Consider the following 27,463-nt stretch of genomic DNA (forward strand, 5'->3'; position numbering starts at 1 on the left):
ACAGTGAGGAAACACAGCTTCATTTTTATCAATATATTTATATGAAACAATAAAACTCTGGACCATCACACTATCAAACTGCTTGATTTAATTTTTTAAATGTATTAGTTTGCATTTATTGTCCCCATTGAATAGAGGGTAATTTAAGTTAGTGTTATACAATATTGCAACACTTGCAGGTTTTATGGAGATCATGTTCACGTTCACGTGCAGTGGGAAAACAAAGTGTGCTTCCTTATCCTTATTATACAAGCAGCCATGGTTATAGTGCATACTGTGAACTGTATTTTCCCAACAGATCAGTGTCCATGCTCCACTTTCATGAACATAGTAGGACACGAACCCTGCTAATTGAAAGACGACCTTTCAAGCCATCAGACGCTTTGTGATGCTTCTTCAAAGAAAGCAGAAATGACTCGCATGCCTTTGAAAAAAGACTGGGCTTTATTTACAGAGAGAGACGTCATCAGAATTACAATACAAATGATTCATAGACCGAGTCTCCACAGATGAAGACTTCATTCAGGACTCATTTACGACATCTGGCGGCTGTGGGTGTGTGTGTGTGTGTGTGTGTGTTTGCTTTGGCAGAAGCAAAGTCCTTGGATGTATGTGCAGCCTCTTCCTCTTCCGGCTCAGTGACTCTCACCTCTCTTCCCTGAAATCTGTGTGACGACAACACAAACATTAGGTTCCTACAAGCAAAGGAGAGGCAGACGGGGAGAAGTGAGCACAGCAGGGGGCGTCGTACCCGCTTGAAGTCGTTCATGTTGGTGGCCTGTACTGGAGTGCCGATGAATGTCAGGTAGTTGATCTTTGTCGTTTCCTCGTCTCCTTGATTCGACTTGATGAACAACTAGGGAGGGAAGCAAAAACACTGCTGAAACACACACAGGAGTTAAATAGTCACAACCAGAGGACTGCACGAGTTTTGGTTCAAAACAAAATCCCGTTTTGGTTTTTTGTTTTTTTACCACTGAAGACAATTTTTAATTTAGATTTTTAGGGGCGGTAAAACTAAAAACAAAAACAAAACACTCAAATGATTTCAAGTACCTTTTCTTTAAAATGAAAACAAGCAAACATCTTTTCCTATTAGGAATAAAGTGCGAGTGCAAGCCTTTAACACAGAAAGCTAAATTCCTTTGCAGGATTTAGGGGTACTGTAGCTCCACTGGAATAGCCAAAGTACCCATGATGCACAAGGAAATATGATTTATTATTATTTATTTTTTTAAGTGGTTCATTTTCATTTGTTCATGTGTGAATAATGTAGCGGCCACTGTGGTCTGAGGGGCGTTCTAATTCAGTGTCCAGTTCAGTAATAAACCTTGAATTTATGAATATATTAATCATTTATCCATATTTCTAATACCAGTGGAGCCTGGTTCAGCCACCAGGTGCAGCACATGAACCTCTGAACTTCCCGTTTCCTGTTCATTTCCTGGTGACGGCGTAACTTACTACAAAATAAAACTCAAGCTGTTTCTGCCAAAACGTCTGTGTAGAGCAGTGTTTTTCAACCACTGCTCCGCGGCACATTGGTGTTCCTCCAGATCTCGTCAGGTGAGTCGTGGGAATTTATCCAATTTCACATTTTTTTCAAAAAAAAAAAACATTTGCTCTCACAGCCGACAGTGTGTTGCAGAGTAATCATGTATAAATACTCTTCACCACTAGATGGCAGCACAGAACTTTGAGACGAGACGTTAGACCAGTGTTTTTCAACCTTTTTGAGCCAAGGCACACTTTTTTGTTTGGAAAACTCTGGAGGCACACCACCACCCGAAAATGTTAAAATGTGAAACTCTGTAGCCTCTATTAACAATATAAAGTCATTCTCATCAATGCTTTATCAACAGGAATCAAATAAATACAGAAAAAAAGTATTTCCCAATTTCTTTGTTTTTTTTATTTCGACTCCCTCAGTGTGAAACCTGGACCTGATGGATGAAGAACTGAGATCCTGGTTCACATTCTTCCTTTTCTAAAACTTCTCCATCACTGTCACTGACACAGTACTTTGATACAAGATGGTAGCAGGAGGTGGAGATTAACCACACTGACGTCTGTCAGTTTACATTTCACCGGCAAAGTTATGTGCTGCCCTCTAGTGGTGAAGAGTATTTATACATGATTACTCTGCAACACAGTCGGCTGTGAGAGCAAATGTTTTTTAGAAAAAAATGTGGAATTGGATAATTTCCCACTGCACACCTGACGACATCTGGAGGAAACACCAGTGGTTGAAAAACACTGCTTTAGAATGTGCGGGTGAAATGTAAAGTGACAGACGTCAGTGTGGTTAATCTCCACCTCCTGCTCCCATCTTGTATCAAAGTACTGTGTCAGTGACAGTGATGGAGAAGTTTTAGAAAAGGAAGAATGTGAACCAGGATCTCAGCTCTTCATCCATCAGGTCCAGGTTTCACACTGAGGGAGTCACTATTAAAATAAGAAATTGGGAAATACTTTTTTTCTGTAATTAATTGATTCCTGTTGATAAAACTTTGATGAGAAAGACTTTATATTGTTAATAGAGGCTACAGAGTTTCACATTTTAACATTTTCGGGTGGTGGTGTGCCTCCAGAGTTTTCCAAAGACAAAAGTGTGCCTTGGCTCAAAAAAGGTTGAAAAACACTGGTGTAGTGGAAACGAGAGCGAGCAGGAAGGAGACAAAACCCCGACTTGGACCCAGGAGAGCCCAGAAACCCAGACGGGTGGAGGAGAGGCGTGGAGAGCCCATTCTTACCGTAACACTTTGTACGTTCTGGAACTTGACGTAGCGCAGGGCGACGGAGCCGTCCTCCTTGTAGTCCTCCTCGGACAGCTCCAGACTCTGAGTGGCTTCGCTCCGCTCGGCGTCGTCGAAGCCCATGGAGCGCGGCAGGTTGATGAACAGCTTCACCACCTTGGGGGCTTGGGCTGAGCAGCGGGGGGGGGGGGGGGGGGGGGGGGGGCGGGAAGGAAACCATGGCAGAGACCAGGATCAACGGGAGGATTGTCACGGAGTCGCCTTCAAATGAAAGAAAGAAAGGAGGGGGGAAAAAAAGCCACTCACCGAAGTCTGAACACTGGAGCTTCATAGAGAAAAGCTTCACGGGCTGGTTGAAGGCCATCGTTACCAACAGCTGCACACATTGAAACAGGCAGCCATTAACAACTCCACAGTTAAAAGATTAAAAAAAAAGAAAAACCTGTCTTGTGACAAGTTTTGTGTCAAAACGAGCCGGAGCTCCTGACCTGCTCGTCACAGTCCGACTCCATGTAAGAAGAGTCTTTGATTAAACAGTTGTCGAAGCCGCAGTCGTCGCTCTCGTTGAGGCACTCGCAGCCCGCTTTGTTGACAAAAGGCATGAGGTCCATCTGGAAACAGCAGGAAATCACAAACATCCATGTTCAGCTCACGTCTTTGGACACAAATCTAACGTGAACCTGTTTCTGTAATGGAATTACAGAAGGTTTTACAAAGTGTGTTTTGTTTCTTCTGCTCTGTGCTGAAAGTTCAAAACGCCTGAGTTGTGAGGCTGTGCTTTCTACTGGTGACACAAATCTAGTCCACAACAATGTGTTAGTGTTCTCAAGTTTCTCTACAAGTGCACAGTGTGTAATAACAAATTAAATATTACAAGGGACACATCTGGTCGTAGACATCTGGAGTAAAGCAGCAGCTCCTGGTTGATTGTGATCAAGGTTGCACATGATTTACTGGAAGAAAACAATAATCAGTGTTTCACATTAGCAATTTAAGGTGCAACTAAATGTGAGCTTTCTAACAGTAGCCCCTCATCGAGAAGAATCTCACCTCATTTGAAGAATCTGAACGATGAAACGGTTTCAGCCGCTTCACACTTTTTATTACAGGTTTATTACATAATTCCATGTGTTCATTCATAATCTTGCTGCCTTAAGTGGCACTATCTATTTTAGTACTGACAAAAATAACACGTTAATTTAATTCATTGATCTGAAACGTTTAACTCGTTACATTTTTTAACGTAATTAACGCAGTTTTGTTTGCATCACTTTCATTTCCCCCCCAGTTTCTCCAGAGCAGCGTCTGGGTGCAGCACCGCCACTACAGAGCAGAGCAGCACCCAGTGGAATGATATGAACCCAGAAATTTTCACTTTTAAAAAGTTACCCGATTGAGGAAGTGAAAGTCATTTGCTTTGAAAAGACAAAGCAAATGTGTGTGTGTGTGTGTGTGTGTGTGCGTTATTGCCACTGTGTTGTAATAAATGCCCAACTTTGTTTCTAGAAATATCCAGATTCTCAAAGTGGTAACTAATTTTGGATGTTTTTCAATGAATTAATGTTTTTAATATTTGTCTAATCTTGGAGAGAAACAGTTTCAAGCAAAGCTAAAAGGACGCTATAAAAACCGTCTTTGAATTTAAATATAGTCACTACTATACAATAGTATACTGCATTGTAATATACTATAGTATATTGTAATATAGTCGACATTAATTCTGTGGTTTTCCCTGAACAAATATCCATTACAAGCTTCAAGAGAAAGCAATGCAATTAATTACAGAAAATTGTACAATTAATCAATCATTTCTTTTTAATCGATAGCACACACATACATATAGAATTTATTTTCTTATTTTTAAATTTGTTTTATCAGTTAGAAAATGGGCTTAATCCTATTTGGAAGGGGTGTGATTGAAAATGTACACTGCACTGCAACTGTTATTTTTCAAGATTAAAAGCTCATCTTGGGCTTAAATTGAAGCTCATAAACTTGGGAAGTTCTTTATATACACTTGGGACAGTGACGTTTAATAAAGTGCTTGAAAATGATCACATTTGATGGTAAAGTGTCAGGAGCACAGACTTTTAAAAAAAATCTTTTTGTGCATGTTCATGGTGATATTTGAAAATAGAAAGACAGCATGCCCCAAAATCATGTTTAGCTAGTTCCCCCTATGTGTCAGGGTACTCCATGCCAAACGTCATGTTTATTTGACAATCTTTGTAGCTGCACTACCTTAATATTCACTAAATGTCACCAGGCACATTTGCCTAAAAGGGTGTTTTCTGCCCCCTGAGACTAAACGGCCCAGAATTGGAGCGTCGGTACAACTTGTGACGGCCCAACGTCGAGGTTCACTGGAAATAATTGTTAGAAACAGTTCAAATGAACATGGTGAGGGCTGGACCTGGCTCCCGGCCAGTAACACTGCAATACTCCTCATTTTGATCCCCAGCAAACGTCTCCACAAGCTCCAGCTGACCCCCGACACTGCTGCTCGGAAAACATATCATCATCACCCACTTCCTGTCACTGTCAAAATAAACTACGGAATCGCTCTCGTCACACACCAATGCCTTTACTTAGGTATTTAGATTTTTATTTTTTATGTGCTTGTAGCACTTTGAGGTTTTTAAATGAAAATCATGTTCTAAATAAAACCTATTATTATTTTTTATAAAGAATCTCCAGACTATGGACATCGCTTGTGCTCTTTTGCGGAAGAGATTGCTGACTGAAAATCAAGAAACGCCATCCCCATGTTCTAGCCCATTATGTTTGGTGTGTGTAGGACGCAAAGTCCCCCAGGTCTGCGTCACGACGCGTCGTACAAGCGATCACGCTGACCAGTCCCCGTCTGTTGCTGGTGAACACATGAGCAGGGTTCCGGTTCACTCACATATCCTTTAGGAATGTCTGAATCCTCGCTGTTGCCGGGGTCGTTCTCTGTGTGCTGCTTGATCTTCTCCTCCAGCCCCGCTGAGTCAGCACCCTGGTACTGGTCCACCCGAACCCGGTTCCTGAAGAACAGGAAAGTGGGCGTGGCCGAGATGTTGTTGGCTGCTGCAGTGGCCTGAAGTCAAACAAAGGACATCTTTTTTGTTTGATATATCAAACTCTCTCTTTTTTTTCCAAAACCAAATTTTAAGAAGAGCCTGAATTTTCTGAACTTGACTTGGTGTTTGTCAGTACTTTTTTTTTTTGCATCAGTCCCGAGTTAATCATTGGATCACTTCCTGCTGGTAAGTGGAGTCATTCTGTGAGATGCAATGAAACATGTTTAAGCACTTGCTAAACTCTCATTATGGAACTAGATGAACTGGCGTTTCCCTTCTTTCAGACGGGTTAAAATTGCAGACCATGCACAGCCATTAACTTTTAATAATACCCGGTGGCTATAATATGCTTGATTTTACATTAAAAAAATAAAACACACAACATTAAAAGTTTGACGTTTCCCAAATCTGAAACCCACCAAACCCACAAATATTGGATTTGGTGACATAAACGATCAATTTTGTTCCTGACCAGGACGATCGTTTGAAAACAATAAAAACAGGAGTGAACCACAGAACAAGTAGTGTGTCGGCCTCCTTTGTCCCACTGGAAAAAAAGTGCAGAGACGAGCTCTGGCCTCTCTGCTGGGGTGGAAGTTTATTCCAATGTGAAGAGTTGAAACCCACCAGGAGACGTACCTGACAATTGTGAACATCGACTTCCAAGAAGACGACCTGTGGGTACTTGTTGCTCAGCATGTTGAAAGCCGGAGTTATTCTGATGCAGGGCTGACACCTGGGGAGGCAACCAGAGGGACCACAGTGAGCCGGGGGGGGGGGCTTCACCTCTTCTCACACTCTCACTACACAACACCAGAGCCTCGTCTGCTGAATTGTTCAACGGCTGCCCAGATGTGCTGAGGAACATGATGAACATGTGCTCCTCCTATAGGCCAGTGAATATTCATCCCCTCAACATTTCTGTTTCAGGCTATAGAAGCTACAGCACATTAGCCAGGGACCCCCGATATGATAGGACTTTAAAGCAGGGGTGTCAAATATAACATGACCGCAAGAGGCTCCGATCCAGCCAACCCCCCCAAGTCAATTGTGAAAAGCTCAAAGAATGCATGTATTTTTACATACATACACAGAAGCAATAAACTGAACTATAGGTGTCGTCTGGGGGGGAAAACTGGCAAACCAAATGTGTAAAGCCAAAGAGTTTATCCTCAGAGAAAACTAATCCATTGTGACAGAAAATAATAGAGAAACCATTTCACATCCAGGGCATCATGGAGTTCCTTCAACTTTTTTTGTAACTGTCTGGCTAATGGAGGCCGCCTGGGTTTACAATGGTAGAAAATAAAAGGCTGGGAATCGCTGATCTAGAGGGAGATTTTGCAGATGAAATTGGACAATTGATTGAGATGAACACCTCAGAAAGCTCACTGCTGAAAACTGGAGGAGGAAGGAGGCGTGAGGCCGTTTCTACATGGTGACACTGTGCTCATTCTGAAAACCTGGGCCCTTTTCACAAAGCCTCTTAAGTCCCAAGAGAGCTCTGAAGGTGGAAAAGCGTTAAAAAGGGAGCGAGGAGAACTTTTAAGAAGCCCAATAGTTTCTTCAACAGAAACTTCCGTACGTTTAACGACAACGATCTATTGACACGCTGGATCATACATGAATAATGTTAATCCTCCAGGGGTGATCTTACAGCAGGCACTGCTCTTCTGTGCAGTTGGGCTTTCTAATTCTTTTTGTTTTTTTTGATATCCATTCCATTTATTGTTTTCATAATCCTGCCAAATCAAATATTTTTTTATAAGAACTCCACCAGTTACAAGAATTGGCGACAACTGCATCCGCCATTAATATCAAATACATTAAGTGGTAAAAATAACCAGCATGGACCGAAAAGATAACAATAAGCAAATCAAGTTAATAATCGGCATGTGAACGAGGTAAGTCCAATCATTTTTAAGCAATGTACATTTTATATTTCTCTGAGCTTCACCACCATGACGTAAAATAAATGATTCATGATTACATGTTTTTAATACAACCCAAGATATTTGATGGTTAATTTTACACTCCATTCGTTACTCGGAGCACAGAGGCTTATTTGGTTCTTCCTTTCTCGAACAACCAATCACAGCTTTCTGCAGTTAAAAGTTTCCGTCAACTCGTTGCTCAGAGTTGCTCTTAAAAACTTCCTGAATCACTTTTAAGCCAAAACTCCTTTCTAGAATGTTTGGGTTAAGTTAGGAGTTCTGAGGACTCTGAGACGCTTTGTGAATATGGGCACTGGACTTCAGCCTGGGCAATAAACTGAAAATTTACCGATACTGAAATTTACCAAGGTCATTTTCCCCATGTCTGTATATTCGGCGTAAAAAAAAAAGAGAGAGATAAAAGAAAGGTTGGTCAGTAGCTTGTCCCTTTAAGACGCTGTATTGTGTCAGAGACGTGACTCCACCCAACCCGTCTGTGACAAAAATGGAGAGAGGAGGCCATGGAGGAGGTTCAGAAGTCCTTTTATACACAAAATATGAAAGTTATTCCAGGGGAATGAGGTTAGATACGTCTTTTTTCATGTCACTGCGGAGAAATCCACCGTTTTCAGGAGCAATACAGACGAAGTCACGGTATAATCTGATCTCTGTCCTTCTCATTTCAAGTCATCTGTGCTCATCAGCTCTTCAATACATCTTAATTTGTATTTTCTTCATTTATTTTCAGACAGTGTAGTTTTACAGTCCTTTAAAGTGGCAATAAATAAGTCCAGGGGAGTCGTACTATCAATATAACTGAGACATCTAGTGGACAAACAGTTTTTAGTGTGTCGGGGGGCGCAGTGGAGTCGTTATCGTCTATTTATCGTTATCGAGGTGAACTGATCAATATATCATGATATTGATTTGAGGCCATATCGCCCAGCCCCAACTGGACTTTTGAAAACTTCACATTGATCCACAATTGCATTGCTGCCATTATGATCCTTACTGCTGCTTCTCTATGAATGTTTTTTGTTCAATTTGTTTTTCTTCATCCGCTTCACAAAATCAGGCTGCTTTGTGCTGCTGCAGATGTGTATTGGTTTAGATCAAATCTGGTTGAATACCCTTTCGTACTTTTTTGTTATAACCGAAGGCTGTTAAATTCGATGAGGAAATCACAGTACCTCCACATTGCAGTTATAGTGACATACAAGAGCATAGATTATGTATAAATAAGCAGATAATTAGATAAACATATGCATGTTATAGTTTATTTTTTACGTCCACCCTGTTGGTAACAAAACAAACTAATGCATACATTTAGGACGACTAAATTAACACAATTATACATGTATACACAGGAGAACCAGGAGCAATATTTATATTATTGCTGCTACTATGTTTATTTTATTGTATTGTTTATTGTAGTTGTGAACATACTAAAAGTTAAGTTGGGGCGGGGTCACATAAGGGGTGCCCAAACAAAAAAAAGTGTGCGTGCGATCTGCTTGGATGCAGATCAAATGACAGGGCATGAACTTGAGATTTCTTCAACGTGTTGATAAGAGCTAGATCCATGTTAAAGCTTCACAATCCAGATGAGAACAAACATCTGAATAAAGCACATTAATAAAAAAAAATACACAGTAATAGCATTATTCCATATGAATAGTAATACCTTACTTTGAGGAACTCGATGTTGTGACAGATTACACGTTCTAACAGTTTTAATGGTGCCGATCACCTTATTAATGACAGTCTGCTCATTTTAATTACGAACAGACAAAACACACACCTTTAGCTCAGTTACTGTAAATACTGTCAAATACTAAAAATACTGCTATGTCATTGTAAGCAGCGCAGCTAGTTAGCTCCTGTATGCTAACGGTAGCATGCTACCTTAGATGAAGCTCGTTATTTCAGAACCGGGTCATTTGTTAGACAGAAGAGTTGACTCAGTTCTGGCAGTTTCACACTCGGTTCTGGTTGTTCATGAGTCTGAAGCTGAATAAAGGTATGCTGAAGCCTGTGGAGCCTCGAGGCCTCACCGCCGACTCGGTTAGCTTACCCGGCCATTGTGAACTTTACCACGGCGAGCCTGGAGCCGGCGGCCGCTAGCTCCGGCTGGAAGTCCGGGTCGCTGCCGATCACTTTCACACCCACCATGATGAAGTGTGTGGCGGCTAGGTGAGCTGGTGACCGGGGTGGAAGAAAACTGAGTGACCGGATAAAACCCGAAGAACCCAAAGGGCTTCTTGTCTTTAGCTTCGTGTCAGTATTTATCAGTTCGAGTCACTCGTGAAATGCTGCAGGACTCTTGATTGGTCAATACAAACCCGGGGAGGCGGGGTTTGTGTCTTCTTCTGCGATAGGTGGATCTACCGATTTCTCTGGGTCTACCGCCCCCTTGTGGCAACAGCCACAGACCTATGCGTAGACGCATAGACATAATCAATGTTAGTTGGTCAGGTTTGTGGAAATATTAACTAATTACTGATTACTTCTCCGAGAAAGTAATCCAGTTACCTTACTAATTACTAATTTATTACTTTTCAAAAACATGATGCACAACCTGAAATGCTATAAAGCAACAGACCTTTTAGCATCAGGCTATTCGTTCTGCATATTCCATCATCTAAAACTGAATAAAGTGAAACTGTCTACAATGACAAAAGGAGAAGATAAAGACATTTTGTTGCAGATTTATTGTAAAAACAATTTTAAAGAGAGACTTTTCCAAGAGGTCGTTGAACGCACCGCAGCAATTCACTAACGCTCACTACAAACTCCATGGCAGGAATCAGGATTATATTATTTGCCATTATATTATTTTCAAGACCAGGAAAAGCTGACGTGTGTCTCCCTCCTCGACCTCCAGAAGTTTCTGGAAAAGAAGCTGCAGCAGCAGAAGAGACGTGAACTTGGATTTCTTTCATTCTAAAGGTATTTATTCTGGCTCCACGAGTATCTATCTGTGATGTAGAGGCTTTGTATACTGCATTTCTGCAGTAACATGGTTTGTAGCCATAAAAAGTTCTTGAGGGGTGGATTGACTCAGACCAGCAGTGAAGGTCTGGGTCTGAAATGTACGACCCAACACTGACTTTAGAATCAGCTGAGCTGAGACGTCACCATGAGTGACGTCAGGTTCACTGGGACTTGATTCCTGTTTAACTCTGACGGATTAACCGCCTCATTATACTGACATTCATCGTTATGTTAAATTTAGCACTGAAATGTTCAAATAATAAAATATTTCTTGACCACTGCAGTTTGTAATCGTTCTTGTACAATGAAAAAAAAAAAAAAACAGGACGGAAGTGAACGCAGTACATCCGGTCACGTGCCCATATCGCCATGGTAACTGTCCGTGTCCAAAATGGCTCCGTCCTCGTCTGAGCGCAGACGTCAAGCAGCGTTCAGGACCCGTTTTTGTTTTTGTTTTTTACAGCTCGGCGGGTTTAATTGAATCTTTGTCTTCACGTGCTTCAGTCAACATGTTCACGGATGAATCCGTGGATTCGGTCAGTCTGCAGTCCGTGTGGAGGAAGTCCGAGCAGGCTACTCTGGAGTCGGTAGGTTCATCCTCCCTCACGCTTTGTTTACTCCTCCTGGCTAACTCTGCTGCTCGTGACGTCATCACACCTCTCTGCTCACCTTAGAGTTTAGACTGATTGAAATCTACTGTCCTTTTCAATCCTTCTTTCATTATTTCCTGGAAAAGTGACAGGATGAAGCAAAAAGCTCAGCTGACCTTTCTCATCATAGTAAAATATCTCTATCCACTTTCTAATCACAATTAAATGAACTGTAGTTTAGAAAGTGAAATTCTGAAATTCTGAGAATTGTCACATTAAACCACTTTTCAATTCACCAATGGCCTCTCTTGCTTTGAAACATTTATGTAAGGTTTTACTGACTCATGCAGTGATTTTCCTGGAATGTTTATTATTATTATTATTACTATTATAATTACTACTATTATTACTATTATTATTATTATTGTTGTTATTATTATTATTATTATTTTCAGTTTCAGAACAGAAATGGGAAAAAATTAAATAAAAACAGCAACAGAAGCCCCACACCAAATTCACGGAGTGCACATACCTATATAAGAAACAACCAAATAAAATACAAATGAAAATAAAGACGACAGGAGCCAGTATCATTTAACAGTCTGTGACTGACTGTGAGCTATAGTTCTAGTTCTAGTTCTAGTTCTAGTTATAGTTATAGTTATAGTTATAGTTATAGAGAGCAGAGGATTTCATACCTTCTAGAATGTATCTGATTTATGACTTGGGTCCTGAGTGTTTTCCTGAAATATTTAACAGATTGTGTTTAAAAAAAAAAAAAAATGTGCTCAGTTAATCCTTTTAATAAAATGTATTTACAATGTGTGTAACTCATCTTGCTTGGTTCTAATTGTCCAGAATTCAACACATGTGAGGATCAGAGAGCAGTAAAGTTCTTTGTGGTTCACACACACACACACACACACACACACACACACACACACACACACACACACACACACACACACACAACACACACACACACACACACACACACACACACACACACACTACAGTGATTATCAACATTTCAGGCTCAATGCAATTGTTCTTTAAACAACCGTCTGCTCCTATAATCTCTTTGATCCCTCTGTGTGGAGTCCTGGGGTCTGCCCCCCCCCCCCCCCCCCCCCCCCCCGCTCCACCTCGTCTGACCCTGGTCCCTGTGGTGTCTTTCAGAGGGGCTGTCAGACCACGGCGCTGCACCGTACGGAGGCCGAGGTCCAGACTGTGTTCACCTCAGTGGGGTTTTCTCAGACCGAACCTCAGGACGACTCCGCCCAGCAGCTCCTCCTCCACCCGCCACACGCCCCCGGCCTCCGGGACTTCCTGCGGCGGGTGGAGGACACGGTCATCAGAGAGCTGGTGAAAAACGCCCGGAGCCACGCCTTCGACAGGTTCCAGCCCAGCTGGGAAGATCCCAGCCAGGAGGTAGGAGGGAGACGAGGCAGACGGGTGACTGCTTACTGCTGCACAGCACCACCCTCTTTCATTTCTTTTTAGATATGAACAAAAGGTCATCTTGTTTACAGCTCAACATTTAGGTTTTTTTTCAATTCTCTGCCCTCCTGCACATCTCAAACAGACAAAACAACACATCTCTAATAAGAAAGTATTGTTGAAAAGACAATAATTCAGAAACTGAAAGTCATTTGGGGTGGAAAAATGTAATAGAAAACTTTACTAAAGAATATTGTAACTTTAAAGGTAATGCTAATTAGGTCTTCCAAGTGTGAAATGGAATCTTTTAGAAAATACAAATGTCAGCCTGGCAGAAAAGGAATAAATATTTCTGTAAGTATTGTGAATATTCACTGTGTTTGTATGTACGAGTGTGTTTGGGGTGAAAGGTCAAGTAAAATAGATTTTAGTGGTTGGAATAGCTGAAACTGCTAAAAATGACCTAAAACAGGTTCAAATGGCTAAAATGGTTTAAACTGCTTAAAACTGTTAAAATGTAGAAACAAAGTGGAAGTTGTTCAGTTCCATAAATGTAATACTGTATAAGCTACAGTTTCTAATGAATATAAAAACTAAATACCCCACTTTATTTTACAGGTTAAACATGCATTGTATTTAATGAAAATGAATCAGTGAATCTCTTTTAGTCATGTGGACCTTTGTTATTGATTAATAATAATATTTATAAAATTCAAAAACTACCAGATCTAACTTTTCGTGTGTACAGTATATATTCCTCAGTAACATTAGTTTGTGAGTGGATCAGATTCACCAGAGTAAGAACAACCTCTGACCACCAGAGAAGCAAAAAGTCTTGTTCTACAATTTGACAATTTTGCTTCCGTAAAGTCCCGATAAATCAAGTTTTCTCTCCGATCTGTGTGAGGGTTCGACGCCGGATCTGGCTGAGTGATGGCAAGAGGATCAGAATGTGTTTCTCCACTACAGTGTCTCTGTGCTGCTGTTTCCAGACTTCACTCGTCCACTGCCTGCGCCATCGCAGCGCCCAGGAGAACGAGCTGCACGTGACCAGCGTGTCCTGGAGCTGCACAGGTTCAGTCGTCGCCTGTGCTTACGGTCGGTACGTCACCCCCCCCCCCTCTCTCTCTCTCTCTCCGAGCTGGTTCCACATGAGGAAACCACTGTTCAAAGACACAGAGTGTGTGTGTATGTGTGTGTGCACACGCAGGATTGATGACGGGGATTGGAGCACTAAGCGGGCGTGTGTGTGTACCTGGAACGTGGACCTGCGAAGCCTCCGCTCCGACCAGGCCGACCTGGTCATCAATGTTCCCACTGCGGTCACAGCTCTGTGCTGCCACCCCACCCAGCCGGCCTGGATCGCAGGTACACACACACACACACACACACACACACACACACACACACACACACACACACACACACACACACACACACACACACACACACACACACACACACACACACACACACACACACACACACAGTTTAGTTTCTTTAAAAGAGATAAAAGACACAAAGTGAGTGTGTGTGTGCCTGCAGGGGGTCTGTACAGTGGGGAGGTGCTGGTTTGGGACACCAGTCGGACTCAGGACCTGGTTCTGGCCCAGACCGGCTTGTCTGCAGAAGGCCACAGGGAACCGGTGTACCAGGTGAGTCCAGCTGGTTCTGGACCCTCTGCAGTACCTGGGTCCCTCCTGTAGGGGTCCGCTTCTGGAGTGTGGTGGCCGGATGAGTGCAGACCCCCCCCCCCCCCCCCCACCTGTATGTGCAGGTGGCCTGGTTGTGCCTGCAGAAGAAAGGAGAGTTGGGGGTGCTGAGTGCTGACTCAGGAGGACGGGTGCTGCTGTGGACGCTGGACTCGGACCGCGGCTCGCTGGTCCTGCACGCCGCCTACGCCCTACTGCAGCAACAGCTTCCTCACAGCAGCAGCAGCAGGTACAAGGTGAGAGCGGGAGGGCTGGTCAGACATCCATCAGTCCTGGGGGGTCCTGGTGGTCTGGAGAAGACCAGAGGACGGCTGCACAGTTCCAGGTCCCACAGTAGTTAGCAAAGCATCAGGTGCCGTCCTCTCCTGTGGATAGAATAGAATAGAATAGAATAGAATAGAATAGAATAGGATAGGATAGTATAGAATACAATACAATAGAATAGGATAGAATAGTATAGAAGAGAATAGGATAGAATAGAAGAGAATAGGATAGGATAGAATAGGATAGGATAGAATAGGATAGGATAGAATAGACTAGAATAGAATAGAATAGACTAGGCTATAATAGAATAGAATAGAATAGAATAGAATAGAATAGAATAGAATAGAATAGAATAGAATAGAATAGACTAGAATAGAATAGGATAGGATAGAATAGACTAGAATAGACTAGACTAGAATAGAATAGGATAGGATAGGATAGGATAGAATAGAATAGAATAGAATAGAATAGGATAGAATAGGATAGAATAGGATAGGATAGAATAGAATAGAATAGACTAGACTAGACTAGAATATGATAGAATAGAATAGGATAGAATAGAATAGAATAGAATAGAATAGAATATAATAGGATAGAATAGAATAGAATAGGATAGAATAGAATAGAATAGGATAGGATAGAATAGAATAGAATAGAATAGAATAGAATAGAATATGATAGAATAGAATAGAATAGAATAGAATAGAATAGAATAGAATAGAATATGATAGAATAGGATAGGATAGAATAGAATAGAATAGACTAGACTAGAATATGATAGAATAGAATAGAATAGGATAGGATAGAATAGACTAGACTAGAATATGATAGAATAGAATAGAATAGACTAGAATATGATAGAATAGAATAGAATAGGATAGGATAGAATAGACTAGAATAGAATAGAATAGAATAGAATAGACTAGACTAGACTAGAATAGAATAGAATAGAATAGAATAGAATAGAATAGACTAGACTAGAATATGATAGAATAGAATAGAATAGGATAGAATAGAATAGACTAGACTAGAATATGATAGAATAGAATAGAATAGAATAGAATAGACTAGACTAGAATATGATAGAATAGAATAGAATAGGATAGAATGGAATAGGATAGAATAGACTAGAATAGACTAGGATAGGGTAGAATAGAATAGAATAGACTAGACTAGAATATGATAGAATAGAATAGGATAGAATAGACTAGAATAGACTAGAATAGAATAGGATAGAATAGAATAGGATAGGATAGGATAGGATAGAATAGGATAGAATAGGATAGAATAGAATAGACTAGGCTATAATAGAATAGAATAGGATAGAATAGGATAGAATAGACTAGGATAGGATAGACTAGACTAGAATAGAATAGGCTATAATAGAATACAATAGAATAGAATAGACTAGGCTATAATAGAATAGAATAGAATAGAATAGAACAGAATAGAATAGACTAGGCTAGAATAGAATAGAATAGAATAGACGAATAAATCTTTTGTGGTGGAAAAAAACTGAAGAAGTAAAGTTTGAAACGGAAAAGCGAGTCGTCACCAGACCACCTGGAGACGCTAAACCCAAACAGCTGATCCTCAGAGGAAAAGAAGCCAGTGGTAGAGAATCTCACAAAAACGTGTGTGTGTGTGTGTGTGTGTCTGTGTGTGTCTGTGTGTGTGTATTGGGGGATTTTCAATGGTAAACTTTGGGTCCTTCAGAGAAAAGGCCTGTCAGAGAATGTGCTCACCATGTTTATTTCCAGGTGTTCAGTGTTGGTTCTCAGGTGGAGCTGCAGGTCCTGGTCTGGTCCGGAGGACGGTGACCGCTGGACGAGTGTTGTCCTGTCCTGACCAGGTCGTGTGTCTCCTCCAGGCTCGCGGCGGCAGCAGCAGCACGGTGGGCGTCACCTCCCTGGCGTTGTCTCCGTGGGACCCGGACACCTTCCTGGTGGGCTCTGAGGGGGGTCTCCTGCTCCGCTGCTCCTTGGCCTCCCGGGTGCCGGCCGTCACGGCCTGGCAGGACTGCAGCGTGCCGGTCAGGGGTCCGGCCGTCTTCTCCTTCAAGCCCCACGGCGGGCCGGTCCACTCCATCCACTGCTCCCCCTTCCACAGGTGAAGGATCTCTACTCTGGTGTGTGGAGACGGTGGTCCTCGGACGACCTCTGACCTTTCACCCCCCCCCCCCCCCCTGCCTACAGGAACCTGTTTGTGAGTGGCGGCACTGACGGGATGGCCCACCTGCACTCTCTGCTGCAGGCCCACCCGCTGCTCTCCCTGCGGGTGTCAGAGTCCTACGTGTTCCAGGTGCAGTGGTCCCCCAGCAGACCCCTGCTGTTCGCCGCCGCCACTGGACAAGGTGCAGCCGGTCGTTACAACTACAACTGGTGCTCTAGTGGTCGACTGTGTTCCACATGCTCTGCAGCAGCTTTTTAACAGGGACTTCAACCCCCAACCAGCTGCAGCTCCTCTTTATTGGTCACAAACACAAGAACATGACCATTACAATGGATTAAGGGTTATATTGTTTTAATCAAAGTGTTACTGTGAGGACGGCTTTCCTCCACTGCCCAATAGAGAAACGACACCAAACTGCAGGTTGATTTAACTTCTTCTGTGATCAGTAACGCCAACATAGAAACTAGAGTAAACATTGCACATTGAGGTTCAGACCCTCAGAATCAGAGGTACTTTATTGATCCCCGGAGGAAGAGTAGAGATGGATTCACGATGAACACTGATGGTCACGTTGATCTCTCCCCCTGCGCTTCTTCCCCCAGGTGAGGTGCACCTGTTCGACCTGGGTCGCAGGTCACTGAGGCCGGCGGCCACGCTGGAGCAGAGCGGCCCCGCCCAGGCCGCCACCTGCTTGTCCTTCAACCGCCGGCGGCCCGAGCTGCTGGCCGTGGGGAGAACCGACGGCACGGTGAGCATCTGGCAGCTGAGCACCGAGCTGACGGAGCGGAGCGGCCAAGAGACCAGCGTGCTGGAGCACCTCAACCTCCAGGTGGCAGAGTGACCAGAGTGACCAGAGAGCACCTCAACCACCGGGTGGCAGAGTGACCAGAGAGCACCTCAACCACCAGGTGGCAGAGTGACCAGAGTGACCAGAGAGCACCTCAACCTCCAGGTGGCAGAGTGACCAGAGTGACCAGAGAGCACCTCAACCACCGGGTGGCAGAGTGACCAGAGAGCACCTCAACCACCAGGTGGCAGAGTGACCAGAGTGACCAGAGAGCACCTCAACCTCCAGGTGGCAGAGTGACCAGAGTGACCAGAGAGCACCTCAACCACCGGGTGGCAGAGTGACCAGAGAGCACCTCAACCTCCAGGTGGCAGAGTGACCAGAGTGACCAGAGAGCACCTCAACCTCCAGGTGGCAGAGTGACCAGAGTGACCAGAGAGCACCTCAACCTCCAGGTGGCAGAGTGACCAGAGTGACCAGAGAGCACCTCAACCTCCAGGTGGCAGAGTGACTAGAGTGACCAGAGAGCACCTCAACCACCAGGTGGCAGAGTGACCAGAGTGACCAGAGAGCACCTCAACCTCCAGGTGGCAGAGTGACCAGAGTGACCAGAGAGCACCTCAACCTCCAGGTGGCAGAGTGACCAGAGAGCACCTCAACCTCCAGGTGGCAGAGTGACCAGAGAGCACCTCAACCTCCAGGTGGCAGAGTGACCAGAGAGCACCTCAACCTCCAGGTGGCAGAGTGACCAGAGAGCACCTCAACCTCCAGGTGGCAGAGTGACCAGAGTGACCAGAGAGCACCTCAACCTCCAGGTGGCAGAGTGACCAGAGTGACCAGAGAGCACCTCAACCTCCAGGTGGCAGAGTGACCAGAGTGACCAGAGAGCACCTCAACCTCCAGGTGGCAGAGTGACTAGAGTGACCAGAGAGCACCTCAACCACCAGGTGGCAGAGTGACCAGAGTGACCAGAGTGACCAGAGAGCACCTCAACCACCAGGTGGCAGAGTGACCAGAGTGACCAGAGTGACCAGAGAGCACCTCAACCACCAGGTGGCAGTGTGACCAGAGAGCAACAAGATGGGGGACTTGAGTCATGTGACCTGGACGAGAGTAAACTTTATTCGCCGTTATGATGAAAAATAATGAAAGACTTGAGACTCGACTTGGATTTGAAAGTTAAAGACTTTATATTTATATCAAAACTGAAAACACAAAATGAAGAAGTTATTGCGTCTCACATCAAAACAACCAAATTGGCTAAATCGCCTAGCAGTCATGCTCTCTGCATGCCACAGCCAATCAGAGGCGGGGATTTTGTTCCACAGCCAATCAGAGGAGAGGGGGGAGTGACTGGACGAGACACTCATTTTCTCAGCTTTGTGTCTGACTCAGTTTATGAATGTGGTGAACAATAAAACCTGTATTGAAAGTTACTTAAATCTGCTGCTCTTCATTCAATAATAATCCGGTGGATTCGATTCAGCTCACATGTATTAGAATATATGAAGCTGCTGCACCGTGTTTCCAACCTGCGAGCGCGGACACAAGATTTGTTTACTGAACTTTCAATCAGAGGAGGTAATAACTCAGTTTTTGTCCAGAAGTGTCCGTAGATGAACTACATTTCCAACTAAAGTAACAGGCTGCATGAGTCAGTAGAATACAATCATTGGCTTGCATGAATGAAAAATTTAAATGTGGATCGGCCTTTAGTATATTGAGGAAATATATGTTAAATCAGTACAGGAAAATAAGGTGACATGACCAAGAAAAAAAAAAAAAAGACTTGGGTCTCATATGAAACTTAAAGATTAAGATTAGAGGCTTCACAGCTTGTATTTTATTCAAAGTAAACAATTGAGTGGATAAATGCCAGCCTGTAGTCTGAATGGTCTCAAATCGATCTATGGTAGCATTAATGTGACTTAACTTTGAATGTTTTATCTCCACAACAAGCTGAACCTCATTGAATAAACGACAGTAGTTTGATTTTTATGTTGGTGATGAACGATTGTTTTTAAACCAGCGTGGGAATAAATCAAACAAGACTCACAGTCGCCGTCTCCAGTTCTAATCAGTCGCGTTTATTAAAGCACACTGCAGTTGTTAAGGTGTTATTACAACGTGTTCACTATTATTCTGGGATTAATTGAAAGCACAAGCTAAAACAGCTAAAAACACTGACGTTTAAAAGCAGACAGATCCACTATGCTATCATGAAGCACACAGTTACGGCCGAGCCGATAAATAGAACAGACAGTTGTTGTTAGTGAATTTTCCTTTAGTGCCACAATCATCATGCAGTTTGAGCCGTGTGTGTTTGTGGTGGGGGGGGGGGACGCTTCCCGACTGGTGACTGGCGGGCGACGGATCAGTTGACGAAGAGCGAGCGCGTGAACTCCACGAAGTCGAAGGCCGACGGCAGCTCGCGGCCTTTACTGTCCAGGTACGGCTTCATGTGCGACAGGCAGTAGTCGGCCTGCTCCTTGGTCAGGTTCTGGAAGGATGGGGGACACGTCAGCACACACACACACATACATATGTACACGCACACACACACACACACACACGTGTGCAGCAAGCCTCACCTGGTACAGCTCCTCTTTAGTCACGTAGGGTTTGTTCTCGGTGCTCAGAGCTCGGAAGGCGCTCTCGATCTCCTCGCTGGACTTCACGTTCTCCGTCTCACGGCTGATCATGAACGCCATGTACTCCTGCAGCGACACGTTACCATCCCTGCACACACACACACACACACACGTTTCAGGGTTTTAGTCCAGACCTGCTCTCAAACCTCTACCATTAACGTTGTAGTTTATTTTTCTCCCCGATTTATTTACAGAACTGTGTGGTTTTCAATGGTCACATTTCCTATTCTTAAGACAGAAAGATAAGAGTCCTGCCCGACCAGAGGCAGAGGATGTCTTGTGCTGCCAACAGATATTTAAGTGAGGATTTTCCGTGAAATATCTTGTGTTTTAGTTCGCTTGCCGTGACGACGGAGGAACTGAAGGAGCGCCGAGGACTGGGAGCAGTTAAATATAAAACCTTGAATACAGTACAGGGAATGGATTTTAGTTTGGGAGGATAATAGTGGTCGATTTCACCCTTGTAAACCTCCGCCACTTTTTTTCTCCCGCCGCTTCCACTTTTAAAGGAAACGCTTAAAACGTAGTACATTTGTGACGCAAATTAATCAAATGCTGACTCGGCTATTTTTAAGATGGAAATGTCGCAGTGTTTAACAAAAGCAACCAATTAAAGCCAATTTTAAGGAAACATTGTGGTGTAAAATGCAGTGATGGGTGTTTTTACCAACTCCCCTCGACGACAAACATTGTTTGATTGTTATCAGACCAGGTATGAAGCTTCCATGGCGGCACCGCTGATATCTCGGCTCCGATGAAGACCTCAGCTTTTGCCTGGTGTGGATTTTTTTTGCATAAGTTGGACCTAATAAGTATAACTAAATGTAGTTTTTTTTTTTTTTTACAGGAAGTAATTTTTGCAAAATATGTCCTCATATGTGGACAATAGGTTTCTGTTAACATTAAAAATAAATTCCATTTGTTTGGGACCAGAAGAGCCTAATTACTAAATGACTAAATGTGAGCTTCCTGCAATAAGTAGTTCTCTGAACAACCACCGTCCTCAGATGTCGTGACGGTGGAGTTTCTCTTCTGAAACATTGTCGTCAATGTCCACCTTCAGAAGGTTGAACAACTGATCACATCACATTCTGTCACTTGATGGCCGGGATCCAGGAAGGCACTGGACGTGGATGTTTTCCAACATAATACATTGTATTTGTAATACACCTATTTTTAAATCTCTTCTTAATTTGGCTCCTGCTTGAGAGCAAACACATATTTTATTGTCTTCAGAGACGGGAGCTGCCTCAGCAGCACTTGTGAATGTTAGTTCACCATCATCCCTTGATACATCACTGGTCTCTGATGTACCAGGTGGTTCCTTCTCCTCATGGGAACCGTCTCCTCATGAATAATCATCTTCAGAGTCGTCAGGTTGATGTTCTGAGGCAATGAAGTCAAAATCAAATGGAATGTTTTCCGCCACAACAGAATCGTTTACTTCACGACGTGACATGTCGTCAGTCTCAGAGCTTATCTGCAACGACCATCAGCACTGAAGCCAAGAAAAACATGAGAAAACTTATACTGCATAAAATACAGTATCGAATAACTGCGATCAGATCTCAGGTTAAATAGAGAATTGAGCCAACGAGGAGGGAAAACATCGTTTGGAAACGAAAAAGGATGTTTTAAAGTGAACCGCTGCCTGCTGGTCCAGGACCAGGACCAGGACCAGGACATGAGACAGACCTGTTGGGGTCCACGGTGTCCAGTATAGCCTCGAACTCGGGGTCAGGCTCCCCCTCCTCCACCATGGGCAGGTCGTAGCCCAGCGAGCGCAGACAGGACTTGAACTCCTGGTGGTTGAGCCGACCGGACTTCTCCTTGTCGAAGTGCCTGTGAACAGCAGGGGGCGCAGGTGAAGACCAGGCGCACAATGACCGCAGCTCGGCTCGCTGCCGCCTCCAGCACTCACTTGAACATCATGCTGAACTCCTTCAGGGCCTCCTCCGTCACTCCGGTGGTGTTTCTGCAGCGAGGACGAGAGAGAACGTGAAGAGAGAGCAGACCACAACCGTCGTCTTTTAAACTTTGAAACAAAACACGTTCAAGTCTGTTCTATTACTGCATGTGACTCCAGAGAATACACAAAGCAGGTCATTGATATAAAGTTTGGTGATAAAGCAACTAAAACTGTTCAAACAATTCAAAGAAAACTACAATCCATGAAAACAGCTAAAAACATTTGTTTTTAAACAATTGGAAAATAAAATAAAAGGTATGATGCCTGATGGTTATGATAAAGGAAAACAATTAAAATTAATAAAATCTCCTTAAAACATTTGAGCATAAAGGAGCAAAAACCATCGAAATGCTTAAAACAATAAATGAGCTAAAAAGTATTGAAAAGGTGGAACAATCGTAAAGTGAACAGGAAGTCTGATGGTTAAAAATATTAATCAAGTTAAAAAGGTTAAATTGCTTCAATTAAAACAAGCTATACTAATGAGAACTAAAAACAGCTCAAATAAGTAAAATAGCTCAAAAATAGTTATTAAAACATCTAAAAATGGAATAAAATGTTTAATGTTCAGTGTAATTGTGGCTCTTTTACCTTCAAAAACACGGCTTTTGAAGGTAAAACTGAACAATACCTCTGTTTGAAACGTGAACCTGCCTTTGTGGCTGCAGCCTGACCTCTGACCCCTGACCTCACTGCGGGCCTCGATGTGGCCGGTGGTTCAGTACCTGGCCTGGATCTGCTGCTCCAGGTTGTGCTGCATCCTCATGCCCAGCTGGTCCAGCTGGTCCCACTGCTGCGCCAGGCCCACCGTGCTGTGCTCCGTGTACTTGTTGTCCAGGATCAGCGCCTCCTCCATGGCGGCGCCCAGGTCCTCGATCTTCTTCAGCTGGCTGCGCATGGCCCGGATCTCCTGGTGCTTCCGCTGCACGCCGTGCAACCAACAAGGTTCAATCAATACGGGGGTGCTGACATTGGGATTAGATTGTCAGTGTGTGAAGGTTTTTTCTTCTTCCGTTCTGCGTGTGAGACGTCACTGGTGTGTGTACAGGCTGAACCTCTAGCTTTCATTCAGATATGAAGAGTTTCGGAAGCTTCTGAACAAAAGTGCGTCAGCAGGGAGGTAAAATCCAGCGAGCTGACGGAGCGAGGGGAAACGTTTACACGCTGCTAAAGACAGATGGATCCACCTGGGGGAGGGATTTCTCCCTGTCCCGTCGGGAGTGTGTGTAGTGTGTAGTGTGGTGTGTAGTGCGTGTCGTGTCATGTGTAGTGTCGTGTGTGTAGTGTGGTGTGTGGTGTGTAGTGTGCAGTGTGTCATGTGTAGTGTGTAGTGTGCAGTGTGTCATGTGTAGTGTGTGTCATGTGTGTAGTGTGCAGTGTGTGTAGTGTGTTATGTGTAGTGTGTAGTGTGTAGTGTGTCATGTGTAGTGTGTAGTGTGTCGTGTGTAGTGTGTCGTGTGTAGTGTGTCGTGTGTAGTGTGTCGTGTGTAGTGTGTCGTGTGTCGTGTGTAGTGTGTAGTGTGTAGTGTGTCATGTGTAGTGTGTGTGGTGTGTCGTGTGTTTGTAGTGTGTAATGTATAGTGTGTAGTGTCGTGTGTAGTGTGTTGTGTGTAGTGTGTCGTGTCATGTGTCATGTGTCGTGTGTCGTGTGTCGTATGTCGTGTCGATGTCCCCCCAGGAAGTGAGTCGTGAGGTGTGGTACCTTGGTGGCCTCCAGCTGTGACTCCAGGGTTCCAGACTCCTCCACCATACACGACCTGACACCCACAGAAACACCCCGTTACACACGTCCCAGCTGATGATCACCACACACACACTCCTGCACACACACCTGCACACACACCTGCACACACACTCTCCTGCACACACACTCTCCTGCACACACACTCTCCTGCACACACACTCTCCTGCACACACACTCTCCTGCACACACACTCTCCTGCACACACACTCTCCTGCACACACACACTCCTGCACACACACACTCCTGCACACACACACTCCTGCACACACACAATCCTGCACACACACTCCCGCACACACACTCCCGCACACACACTCCTGCACACACACTCCTGCACACACACTCCTGCACACACTCCTACACACACTCCTACACACACTGTTATTCTGGCAGACAGGCCGTGGCAGCGCAGGGTTAAGCAGTGAGTGTGAGAGGAGCGTCTCCAGGCTGAAAGCTGCAGTGGGACGTTAGAGGAAGTGGACAGGAGTGTACCCTCACTGCACACATGCAGGAAGCTCCACTCGTACTACTGTGCTCCACTCTGAGGTGTGTGTGCACATCCCTGCGGTGGGCAGGACCCTCACACTGCGGCGCTGCTGGAACCAAACGCCTTCGCATCCTCAATTCACATCCATCTTATTTCAAAAGGGTTGAATTGTTGTTTTTGGGTTTGAATTGATCTGATTTCTGGGTCAATTCAAAGGATTCATTTGAATCACTTCACCAGCAGACTGAAATAAATGCAATGTATTTGCTCATGAGATCAGACTTTGCAAGAAGGAAGTCATGAATTCCTCCCCGAGACATGTGGTGATGAAGACGGACACACACACACACACACACACAGGAAGCAGTAAGTTGCAGCTTCATCCTGAGGCAGCAGAGCTCAGATGTCCAGAGGCGTTAGTCCAAGTGAGCAACAAGAGAAAGAAACCAGAGCAAGGCTGGAGAGAGGTTGACCTTCCAGAAAGATCATCAGCAACCTGGTACTGATACACACAGATAACCCGGCGATAGGCTATGCTATGCAGAGAGAGGAGGAGGAGGAGGAGGAGGAGGAGGAGCACAGGTCACAATATCAGACTGAGACACTGAGGGAAAGTTCCAGAAAATACAAAACATCAATGTCACACAGTCACAGAAGAGCAGCGCACACACACACACACACACACACACACACACACACACACACACACACACACACACACACACACACACACACACACACACACACACACACACACACACACACACACACACACACACACACACACACACACACACACACACACAAAGATTAAAGTGATATTAACCCGTCCAGAAGGTACGTCCTGATGAGCACAATGATGGCGAAGACCAGCGAGGAAGCAGCCACATGGAGGGAGAGAGAGAGAGAGAGAGAGAGAGAGAGAGAGAGAGAAGGAGAGGGGGAGAGAGAGAAGGAGAGGGAGAGAGAGAGTGGGAGAGAGAGAGAATGAGAGAGAGAAGGAAAGGGAGAGAGAGAGAGAGAGAAGGAGAGGGAGAGAGAGAGAGAAGGAGAGGGAGAGAGAGAGAGAGAGAGAGAGAGAGAGAGGGAGAGAGAGAGAGAGAGAGAAGGAGGGGGAGAGAGAGTGGGAGAGAGTGGGAGAGAGAGAGAGAATTAGAGGGGGAGAGAGAGAGAGAATGAGAGCGGGAGAGAGAGAGAGAGAGTGGGGGAGAGAGAGAGAGGGGAGAGAAGGAGAGGGGGAGAGAGAGTGGGAGGGAGGGAGGGAGAAAGAGAGAGAGAGAGATAGAGAGAGAGGGAGAGAGGGAGAGAGAGAGAGAGGGAGAGAGAGAGAGATTTATAACTGGAAACAGCAGCACTTCAACATGAACAGTGGGTGCAGCTCTCCTGGTGCGACTGAGAGTACAGACGGGGAATGATAACCGATTCTTGCTGAAAATCATTTGCCAATTTGAGTAAAACGATTCCCTTATCGATTCCAGTGGGCATGAACGACGTGAGTCACCGGCGCAGCCAGCAGGAAGCACGGCGCCCAAGCAGCACAAACGCTCGCGATACTAGCAAAGTGGACATTTCATCAAAAGGGAGGAAATACGAGCGACAACGCAGAACAACTTGCATATACAGCAACGGTAACTCTGAATGAATTTTTGCATTTTGGATTCGCTCCGAATAATTTAACCCTGAGATGCACACGTGGGGTCAAAAATGACCTCAGGGGTTGTTAGTTGTCAACATCTTTAAAATGAAAAGTTGTCATATATTCATAGTCCAGGTATTCCTCAAAAAACATGTTTGTGACATGAGGCCATTTGCATTTTTTTTTTTCATTGATTTTAAGAAATTGCAGTTTTTGTATCACGACCCCACTCTTCCACAAGTGGGGTCAGAAATGACCCCAAGCAGTTCCTATGGAATCTTCTATGAAACTTAATTCTTAACAACTCTGAGTGTCTCACTTACACATCTGATGTCATCTTATACATCTGATGACTGTCAATACTGTCCCACTTACACATCTGATGTCAGCAGTCTAACATGTTTTATGAGGAATACCTAGAATCTGAAAAATATTACAACTCCTCGTTTTAAAGATTTTGAAGAACAACAACCCAGTATGGCAAAAACGCATTGATTTGAATTGAGGTCATTTTCGACCCCCCTTGTGGAAGAGTGTAGGTACTGGTAGATTGTGCATCCAAGGGTTAAACACTCAAACAAAATGGAATCGGAATCCTAAAAATCTTTCTCCATCCCGAGAGGCTTTTCCTTTCAAACGTCAGTCTTTCTACAGGCTGCGACACTTTAAACGGGTTTTCTTCTTTTACGCGTACAACAAATTCACGTCTTTCAAAGTGGGTTTCTTTCATCAGACTTAAAAATTGTGAGGCGAAACAAACTCCACCTCGTCTCCTGCAGCCACTGGTGGAATGCGTTGGCGTGCTGCGCAAACTCCTGCCGCAGCTTGTCGTTCTCCTCCTGCCTCCTCTGCTCCTTCTGCAGCTCCAGCTCTCGCTCCTACACACACACACACACACACACACACTGAGCCTGGCGGCTGGAGGGCAGAGTGAGGCGTGTGCAGGCTGGAGGAGTGAACCCACCTTGATGATCTTCTGCAGGTTCCTCCAGGTCTCCTCCAGGGCCTCCATGGTGAACCAGGTGTAGGGGTTGGACACCACCTGGTAGCTCTTGATCTGCTGGTCCAGCTCCGCCAGCTGGTTGAAGTCGGCCTGCGCCGAGCTCAGCGAGGAGCGGAAGGCCTCGTGGGCCTCGCGCAGCGCCTTGATCTCCTCCAGGGAGTTGCACCTCACCGGGTCCGTCAGGTCCTCCTCGGCGTTCTCGAACCAGCTGTTGAAGGCCGACGCCTTCTTGGCGAACGTGAGGAACAAGTCCTCCACCTGA

General features: G+C 44.5%; 3 protein-coding genes across 5 annotated transcripts in view; 1 reads left to right on the forward strand and 2 right to left on the reverse strand.

Moving 5' to 3' along the window:
- Positions 1–425: 425 nt before the first annotated feature.
- txnl1 (thioredoxin-like 1) lies at positions 426–10,042 on the reverse strand. Its single transcript, XM_080509694.1, has 8 exons — positions 9,827–10,042; positions 6,458–6,554; positions 5,662–5,835; positions 3,245–3,367; positions 3,063–3,132; positions 2,754–2,926; positions 752–856; positions 426–665 (listed from the first exon to the last, which is right to left on the reverse strand). The coding sequence occupies exons 1-8, from the start codon at positions 9,922–9,924 to the stop codon at positions 636–638; spliced, it is 870 nt and encodes a 289-aa protein (XP_080365820.1). The 5' UTR covers positions 9,925–10,042; the 3' UTR covers positions 426–635.
- Positions 10,043–11,204: 1,162 nt separating this feature from the next.
- On the forward strand, positions 11,205–17,858 carry dync2i2 (dynein 2 intermediate chain 2). Its single transcript, XM_080510334.1, has 8 exons — positions 11,205–11,333; positions 12,516–12,767; positions 13,769–14,144; positions 14,322–14,431; positions 14,554–14,724; positions 16,623–16,861; positions 16,948–17,105; positions 17,527–17,858. The coding sequence occupies exons 1-8, from the start codon at positions 11,256–11,258 to the stop codon at positions 17,763–17,765; spliced, it is 1,623 nt and encodes a 540-aa protein (XP_080366460.1). The 5' UTR covers positions 11,205–11,255; the 3' UTR covers positions 17,766–17,858.
- An 819-nt stretch (positions 17,859–18,677) lies between these two features.
- Positions 18,678–27,463, reverse strand: part of sptan1 (spectrin alpha, non-erythrocytic 1) — a 43,204-nt gene continuing 34,418 nt past the window's right edge. For 2 of the 3 annotated variants that reach the window (XM_080510077.1, XM_080510076.1), the window contains 9 exons: positions 27,163–27,459; positions 26,964–27,076; positions 25,389–25,406; positions 24,034–24,088; positions 23,057–23,253; positions 22,284–22,337; positions 22,058–22,204; positions 20,303–20,450; positions 18,679–20,211 (listed from right to left, as the gene is read on the reverse strand). In XM_080510077.1, the coding sequence (XP_080366203.1) occupies positions 20,086–20,211; positions 20,303–20,450; positions 22,058–22,204; positions 22,284–22,337; positions 23,057–23,253; positions 24,034–24,088; positions 25,389–25,406; positions 26,964–27,076; positions 27,163–27,459 (1,155 nt within the window). In that variant the 3' untranslated portion in view covers positions 18,679–20,085. Of the gene's footprint in view, positions 20,212–20,302; positions 20,451–22,057; positions 22,205–22,283; positions 22,338–23,056; positions 23,254–24,033; positions 24,089–25,388; positions 25,407–26,963; positions 27,077–27,162; positions 27,460–27,463 lie in introns of all 3 variants that reach the window. The other variant, XM_080510075.1, reaches the window with a different exon arrangement.

Source organism: Blennius ocellaris (assembly GCF_963422515.1).
Source record: "Blennius ocellaris genome assembly, chromosome: 15".
Taxonomy (NCBI): domain Eukaryota; kingdom Metazoa; phylum Chordata; class Actinopteri; order Blenniiformes; family Blenniidae; genus Blennius; species Blennius ocellaris.